This window comes from Monopterus albus, unplaced genomic scaffold (assembly GCF_001952655.1).
Source record: "Monopterus albus unplaced genomic scaffold, M_albus_1.0 scaffold41.1, whole genome shotgun sequence".
NCBI classification, from domain to species: Eukaryota; Metazoa; Chordata; class Actinopteri; order Synbranchiformes; family Synbranchidae; genus Monopterus; species Monopterus albus.
Genome location: NW_018127921.1, coordinates 4241344 through 4250499, shown reverse-complemented (window position 1 = coordinate 4250499; position 9156 = coordinate 4241344). Strand labels below are relative to the sequence as shown.

At 41.8% G+C, this 9156-nt stretch overlaps 1 protein-coding gene across 2 annotated transcripts in view; it reads left to right on the top strand.

Annotated features, from left to right (window-relative positions):
• LOC109959821 (round spermatid basic protein 1-like) overlaps nucleotides 1-9156 on the top strand; it is a 50602-nt gene that overhangs the window by 18060 nt on the left and 23386 nt on the right. For both annotated transcript variants that reach the window (XM_020599501.1, XM_020599500.1), the window contains 2 exons: nucleotides 1426-1970; nucleotides 2124-2282. In XM_020599501.1, the coding sequence (XP_020455157.1) occupies nucleotides 1426-1970; nucleotides 2124-2282 (704 nt within the window). The remainder of the gene's footprint in view (nucleotides 1-1425; nucleotides 1971-2123; nucleotides 2283-9156) is intronic.

Below are 9156 nucleotides of genomic sequence, written 5' to 3'. Positions count from 1 at the left end.
AAAAAAAGCTGTTGACCTGAACCTACGTGGACTATACATTATATTTACATATAAATAGTCTGAACCAAAGCCCCAGGGACTCTATGCTTCATTGTCACCAGGGAGTACCGCAAGAATGGAGCTCCATAATAGGGGGGAAAGGAACCAGCTAGCTCCCCTGGTGAACCAGAGCTCCAGGCACCCCGCACCCGGCGCACCGGTTGAACCTGTGTACCCACGCTTAAGCCCCCTCCCTGGGCTAAACAATTTAAAACTCTCCGGCCACAACTTCATGCCCCTGGTACTCCAAATGGAGTATCATGCCTCTGGTATTACACTGTGTGGGAACAGAAATTTTTCTAAGTCCCAATATTGAGTACCAGGACCACAGGTCATTAATTTTTCTAAGTCCCAAACAGGCCATGCTGCACTCTGCTTCACCCAATGGAGAACCACACATCGGCCAGGCTCTTATTATCTCTGCACCATTGTAGCTATAGAAGTGGTGGCCCTCACAAAGAAGTCACAGAACGTGGGCCACACAAAGGCATAAAGACGTGTGTGTGTGTGTAAGCAATCAATCTAGTAGCTGATGTTTGGATAATGCTGAGGTGGCTGCACCTCTGTCAAAGTGACTCACATGTTCATGCACATATACAGTAAATTCTTGCTTGTCCATTTGTTTACACTGGAAAAGAATGAATCAGCCAGCAACACTTTTGTAGACATAGCAGCTCTGGCACACATACAGTAACAGACAAATGCATATAGTAGCATTGTGCATAAATTTGCACAGTCCATCCAGTCCTGCCTTCGGCGTTTAAGAGATGGACTACCGTGTACAGTATTATCTCTGTTCAGATAAGCCTAAAGCTGGTTTCCTGGCTTAGTCATATCTGCTTTTCTCCAGGGACTCCATTTCAGGCCTCTTCAGTTTATTTTATGTATTCACCCCATGAGATGCACATCATTTGGGGAAAAGCTAAGAGTTGTGGTCTACTCATGCTTAAAATAGTTAGTGCTTGGTTTTTTCAGGACCTGGTTCACTTTGAAGTGCAGTGAAAGTGTGTTTTCACAGTAAGGTGACACAAAGGAGCTGATTATTGGTTTGCTGTTGCATCACACACAAGAAAGCAGACGGGAATAGATTTTTGTAGTGTCCCTTCAAGCCTTCTCAAAATTACATTTGTTTTCATGTTCAGGCCCACTGGCTGTCTTGTTCAAGCCTGGGACAAGATGAACACCAAAGGTCCCCCTCCCTACACATACTTCCATTAGAGGGCCATTTTGGAGCCCCCTTGACCCAGAGCTCAGGGCAGCTAACCTGGTGTTCCTCCCATGTCAGTGACCCTGTTCATATTTTATATCGATCATGTACGAATGCCCTATCTTGTAATGTCTCTTCTTGCCCAGTAATAAGCTCTTTTTCTCTGTCACTCTATCCAGATGATAAAGAGAAAGCCAAGATCAACTCAGAGGAGCTACAAATCAAAAAAGTAAAGAAGAAAAAGAAAAAGAAACACAAAGAGGGGGAGAAGCACAAACGAGTGAAGATGTGCCACCGCTCCTGTCAAACTATTTGTGCTGGACTGCTTCTCCTCCCTCCTTCCTCTCCATCCTCCAGTCTCACACAGGATGACTCCTTGTCTCAGTTTAAATCCCCACTGCCTGTTTTCAGCAAAAGCTCAGAGGTCCTGCCCTCCTCTCCTGCTCTCTGCTCCAAATCCCCTTTTAACTCCTCTCTCCTCAGATCTCCGTCATCCTCTGTCAGGACCCCCCAACCTTCCCCAACTAAGCACCAGCTGCAATGCACCTATCCTGGCATGGCAGGTCTGGAGTTTGCTCCATATATCCACATAGAGAACCAGCCCAATGGAGGGGCACTGGTGGCCCATGCCTACACTTCACAGCTCTCCTCTCTTTCCATGTGCCAGAGGCAGAGATTTGCCCAGGAGTTTGTCAGCTTGGCTTTCAGCGAGGACTCCTCACAGGTAAAGCATGGCAGAGATACTATATTTATCAACAGGTGCTGAGTTTAGTACAACATGATGCAGCTGCAGTATACATACAGCAAAATGCAGCTTTTATGTTTCTAATATTTGAACCATTAGTGTTAACTATATAGCATTATTGACTGTTTCCAGGCAGCTCATTATGTCATTGGAATTGTCCACGGAGAAGCCAGCTACCTGCCTGATTTCTTGGACTACTTCTCAACCAGGTTCCCATCAGCCCCAGTCAAAATGGAAATACTCGGAAAGAAGGACATAGAAACTACCACTATGGCTAATTTCTACTCTCAGGTTAGTCAGACGTAATCACTCACAAAGGGGAACATTGATTAGATGGACAATATATGTGTGGGGTTTATAAAAAAAAAAAAAGGCAGAACCAAGTGTTTCCAAGCCTCTGTCATTTTGTATATCTATTTGGTTGGGTATCGTAACTGTCCATGAAAACCTGTTGAGATGCTATGACAACATGTGATGAAGTCACATGATGTATAATTTAAGGCTATATATGACTGTAGGTAAAGTGCAAGAGGAAATGGTGGCATGATATCGTTACAATAGTCTACTCAGCATTTTGTTTATTTTCTCACACATTCACGCACATGGCAGGCACACACAGGAAGAAGAAGATGCACACATATGCAAATGCACACCTTAGTTTCTATTTATAATGTGTTATGTCGCCGGATCTGGTGTAGTGCCAGGAAAAAACATCATTTTTGGTGGATGTGGTTGATTCTCGTTGTTACAAATTCTGCTTAGTAATTGTACAGTTTTTTGTAAATAGTGTTTTAACAAAGATTTTTGTGGAAGATATTTTGCTTGTGACCTCTGGTATTTACACAACATGCTGGACGGGAAAGGAGACTGACTGAAGGAAGAGTGAATGACTGCTATATGCATATGAAGTAGTAATACTGTCTCTCACTGCTCTCACTTGTGTGCTGCTTTGTCTTATGAAAGCAAACCTGAGGTGAAAGCATTAAAGAAAATAGAAACAAGAGGCAATTTTAGTGAGGGGAAGATAGCACATATATGTAAGGATCTGAAAATTTGTGAGGAAGCATTAGGATTAATAAGACAAAAATGCAGAATATAAAGAAAAGAAAGTGGCAGAAAAGATGAGAAAAGAAGTGAAGTTCTAGGCTGAGACGACTGCTATCAGAAAGGTGGTACACTCAGCAAGTCAGGTTAGAGTCAAAACCGACACAAAAAGGTGTTTTTCATATTTCCTTTTTAAAAGCAGAATTACTTGGGATGCCTGTCACCTACTCCTCAGTATGACATTTTGAAGACAACTGGAAAAACAAGAAACGTGTGCATCTTTTGGTGCTTGTGTCTGTCTGGTGTGTCTCCTGAACACAGCGACACAGCTAGACCTTTTCATTTAGAGTTGTCCCATGTCTATAGTTAACTAATGAAAGTCCTTTTGTTCCCTCAATTCTCCCATGTGGCTTTGCATTAAGGTACCGCCTGCTCCTTTTCAGTCTGTGAGTGTGGTACTCCAGGGGGTAGTGCAGTACATGCTCTGTATTGCTCTCCTTCTGACTAGATTTTGTTCCTTATGAAATAATTAAAATGTTGTTTTATGTGTTTTTCTTTTTGGGCCAGTTTTGCCTCCACAAACGAATCCTTGATCTCAGCATGATTCTGAATCAACTCAATCCACATAATGAATGACTCCCACATCTAAACTGCCCATCGTCTATATCGGGGTGTCCTTGCAAACCTGTGTCTTGAGCTGTCCCTTTAAGAGTAATCTTCCTTTCAGGGCTAACGTCATTGTCCACCGATCTTGTTAATTTTTCCCCCCTCCCTCCTTGCTCTCAGCAGTGACCTTGGGAAGTAGACATACACTCTATACACACACACACACACACAGATGTGAGCATGCGCAAGTCTACACACACAAATGAATGGTTTATTGTGCACATTTTTCTCTTTCTTCCTATTTAGCTCTCCATCTCTTTTTTGTTTACCTCCCTCTGTGTTAGCCCACTTACTCTACCTTTTATCCCTCTACTTATGTTTCTATTCTGTTATTTGCTCTCCAGTCACAAATGACTGGACAGCTGCTTTTTGTTGCATGCGTGCAGCAAGGAGAGGAAAAGGGGGAAAGAAATTAGCTGCTGCTGCTTGCAACATTGTTTTTGTTATGTTGATGTAAAATTTCACGTGTGGCCTCCTGGAGTATGAGACACAACCACCTACACATTTCTCTTTGTGCAACTTAAAAATTGCAATTGTTAGTGAGCAGCATGTGTGACAGCTTGTGATGATCAAGGTGTCAAAGTTGCTTTTGCTGCTGTTCCGGCTATGTGTCAGTATTTTGTATTCAGCACCCGACTAAGGGCATTTTCAGTGCTGGTAAGGATTATTGAAGATTACAGTACTCCATTTTCAGCAGTCACTACATGATGTGCTTGAACAGTGAGGTAATTTGGTCTTTCCTGTTCAGTCACTGGGTGTTATAGTTACAACATCAGAAGGATAATGGAATGGACTGCTGCTTTTTAATGTTATCTGTGCTCATGTGCACACTCTCATAGCTGCGTGAGAACATTTACAACAATGTCTTACATGTCAAGTAGCTAACAGGTAGCTTGTTACGAGGAAAAATGGAAAAGGAATATTAATTTTTTGGATGAATTTGGAAATGTATTCTAGAAGAAGTCAAAGTAACAAAACATTTGTCTTAATCAGTTCCACCTAACATGAGAGACGTGAGCTTTACTATTTGAAAAAAACATCTTTCTGTTCTTTGAATTCTTGTATAAAACATTTAATTTAAATACCTATTAATTCTATAATAAAGATAGCAACTTTATTTTAATGTAAATGTGTTTAGTGCAGCATTTGTGAAGGATAGACATTTAGATTTTGTGATTGTTTTTGGGGGGTGGTGTAAACATTTATAGATGCAGACCTAAAGGTGAAGTCCCTAATGAACAAATGGGAGAATAAACCAAATCTACTTATAGAATACTACCTAGCATTCAGTTTGTATTAAGCATGAAATGTCAGGCTGTTATATGCAGCTAGGCTTTTATTTTGTTGTCAGTTGATTGGCTGTGTACTGTGTCAGAGTTTCAGATTGTAAATGAGGAGGTTGTTTGCTGGTTTCAGCTCCTCTGACTCTAGCTCCAGCCTCCACCACTGTAGGTGGCTGCTCCTTCCCTTTCATATACACAAACCTGGAGGCTGCACCTTGGCATTTATCCTCTGGTGTTGACAAAACAAACCTGGATTTTGGCGTTGCTGTGACACAGTCCCGGTTTTAAGTTAAATTATCAGGGAGCAAAGAAGGCAGAAATGAACTAACATTTTTTTATTATAAGTGTGTACATTCACATTCCTGTCTTTGTGGATGAGCCAAGAGAGATTATGTAAGAAAAGAGTGTGATTGTGTTTGAGGCACCAATTGGCAGCCAGGAACCTTGTCGCACAGGCACAGTAATAGAGTAACAGGTACTCTAGAGACTCACTAGACAATAATGACTTAAAAAAGAGAGACAGAGAGCTGGCAAAGATGGGAAGAGGACAACAGACATGGAGAGGTCAGGAAGAGGTCAGATACTAGTGAGATAATATCATGAAGGATGAGTTGACAGGGAGAAGGAAACTTGTTATTAAATTAACAAGTTGATAAACCAGAGACGGAAAGGAGATCAGGAAAGAGAGAGGTCTGATCTAATAAGCTCCTCACCGGGGATATGAGTATTTTGAGGGAAGGAGGGCGAAGAGGAGATGGAGAGGCTGACAGGCAGCAGAAAGAGATCATCTGCAAGTGGAGGGAAGAGAGGAGTGAAGTAATTGTAGAAAATGTATACCTCGTTTAGCTAAATACAGTGACAGCAGGGGCGAGATGACAGTAATGATAATTATATATAATAACATTGGCTTTTTAATCCTGTGAATTTACGGACCCAGAATAACAAATGAGATGCAGTAAATTTAGATAATGTTACAGGGCAAAGAGAAATGTATTTTTTGACTTGATAGTATTTATTTATTGTGCTATCTTTCTGTGAAGCAGTTTCTCTTAAGTAAAACATAATTTAGCAGTGAAAGAAACAAATACAATATTTGTCATTTGTTTTCATACATTTATAAATAAATAGAACATGTGCACAAAGGAGCATATTGTGGTGCTCAGAGGAAGTTCACCATATTGCCTGTTTCTTTCTGTTTGCCTTCACTTCCTTCAGACGAGCTCGGAGTGTTTGTGCATGTGTGCGGGCAAGTGAGTCACTAGCTGTTAAATGTTTCTTTATTTCAGGCAGAGGTAGTGTTTACGAATACTTGTGTGATAGTGAGAGACTGTTCTCTTTGCAAACAACATGTGGGTTATGCTATTAAATTATGCATGTGTAACACACAGGCAGAGACAATGCTCATAAGCACAAATAATTAGGTGCACAGAAAGACGAATGCATACACACAAATGGACACGTACACACTGGCTGAGAAAATTGTGGAAATACACAAATACTTGTAAGCACGATGTTTCGAGCCATGTGCACGTAGGCACATTTTTTTCTCAGTATACAGCTCACTCATTGATACTGTTTAAAGGTGTGTTTATATGTTTGGAGTGAGTACTTCAAGCTTTTAGTCATCATCTAATAAGGATATTACACAGTGTTGAGGCACAGATGGAATGAAATATGTAAAACTGATTTTATTTTGTTAATTTATCATAGATTAAACACCTATAGGTGGTTGGTTAATGCATGTATTGACACTAATTTGCAAGTGAACGTGCAGTGATTCATTATTACTGCTGCCAAGACCTCTGCAGCATCCTTAATCCAATGAGTATTACTAACACATTGTACTTACTAGAGCTAAAAAAAGTCTTTTCATCTTTTAACCCATTTATTAAACACTTCTTGCTAAATTAAATATTTTAGTGTTTTACAGTGTGTGATAAACCAGCATCTGAAGCTGTCACTTTGGGCTCTAGGAAAATGAAACAGGCCGCCTTCACCATTTTCTAAAGTTTTATACATTAAAACTCAATCATCATTGCATTGAGAGTGTCTTGCAACTACACTCTTGTGAAATTGCCCTCTGAGCAGCTGTTTGGGGATTTAATGCCTTGCAAAAGGATGCACTTGAGAGCTGTCAAGCCGTTTTCCTTAAGTCTTTCTCTAATTCATTGTTTTGGTTTCCATTTGTCCTCCTTTGCCTCCCTCCTCCACAGCCTCTCTAAGCTACCCTCATCTCTCTTTACTCCTTGTCATGCTCTCTCTCTTCACCTGCCCTGCCGTTTACTTATTTTTATCTGGTGTCTCCTTCTCTTACCCATTTTTTCGGTCCTCCCTCTCTTTCACCGTGTTATCTTTTTTTTTTTTTTTTAAACCTTTAAACCCTCTGGCCCCTCTCTCTCTCTTTCTCTCATTGCATCTCTGTCATGTATCCTGTCTCTCTCCTCCCTCTAGTCTGTCTTTATCTCTGCCTTTTTGTCAAGCAGTGACTCACAGGAGGCATGCAGCCAAGGATCTGGCCAACACACACACACACACACACACACACACACACACACACACACACACACACACACACGTACGTCTTTATGCCTTTGTGTGGACCAGGTTCTGTGACGTCTTTGTGAGGGCCACCACTTCTACCATAGCTACAATGGTGCAAAACGCAAATCTATCATGAGGTGGCAGTAGAGAATCAGAGTCACTTCAGAATTCAGAAAACTGGAAATAAAAAAATTCTTGTTCTTCTACACTTGTGAGGACCAGAGCCTGTTGCTAGGTAGATTTGGTGAACTGGACCTTCTGTCACAAAGCACCAAAATAATGTAAGTTATATCACCAGATTTTAGAAGATCTTTCATATCAAAGGTTCAAGGTTCAAAGTGTTTATTTGTCATGTGCACAGTTAGGAAACGTGTTTCCCTGTACAATGAAATTCTTATTTTGCCGTCCACATGAATGCCACAAAATACAAATGAAATAAAAAGTAGATAAATAAGTAACACAATCTAAGGCACTTTAAGTAGCAACAGATGCAGCAATATAATAAAAAATATATAAGAAAATAATGTATGCTGCATGGGAGCAGCATGTGCAGCAGAGTCGTCGTGCAATTATGCATGTAACACAAATAACAAAATCTAAGACACTTTAAGCAGCAACAAATGCAGCAGTATAATAAAAGAATATAACAGAGAATGTATGCTGCATTGGAGCAGCATGAGCAGCATCCAAGTCATTGTGCAATTATGCATGTGCAAACAGAGTGTAAACAGTACATCATGTATTTCCTGGTAATAAACTCCTCAGCTGTTTAGGAGTCTGATGGCAGAGGGAAAGAAAGTGTTTTTCAGTCTAGTGGTCCTACATTTCACACTTCTGAACCTCCGGCCAGAGGGGCAGAGAAGTGAACAGTCCATGCGGGGGCTGTGTTGCATCTTTGAGGATGGAGGCAGCTTTCCTATGCACCCTGCGGTGGTAAATGCTCTGCAGAGAGGGCAGTGGGAGTCCTGGTGAACTTCTCCGCAGTCTTTACCACTTTCTGCAGGCGCTTGCGCTCCATAACAGTAGTGCTGCCATACCAGACAGTGATGCAGCTGGTCAAGATGCTCTCGACAATGCAACTCTAGAAGTTGCAAAGGATCCTAGGCAACATGCCAAACCTCCTCAGCCTCCTCAGGAAGTACAGATGCTGTTGGACCTTCTTGATTAGCTGTGTGGTGTTAGGCGTCCAAGTGAGGTCCTCACTGATGTGGACACCCAATTATTTGAAGCTACTCACCCTTTCTACTTTGAGCCCCCGGATGAACAGCGGCCGATGAGCTCTGTGGTGTTATGTGTCCAGGTGAGGTCCTCACTGATGTGGACACCCGGGTATTTGAAGCTGCTCACCCTCTCCACTTCGAGCCCCCGGATGAACAGTGGCCGATGACTTCTCCTCTCCTTCCTCATGTCCACTATCATCTCTTTCGTCTTGTCCGTGTTGAGGCTGAGATTATTGTCCTTGCACCAAGACACCAGACCGGCCACCTCCCTCCTGTAGGCTGCTTTGTCCCCGCGAGTAATGTGACCTATCACTGCGGTGTCGTGGGTGAACAGGGTGTACAGGATGGGACTGACGACACATACCAGTGTTTGTAACAATGCTGGCTGAAGTCCTATTGCCAATCCTGACA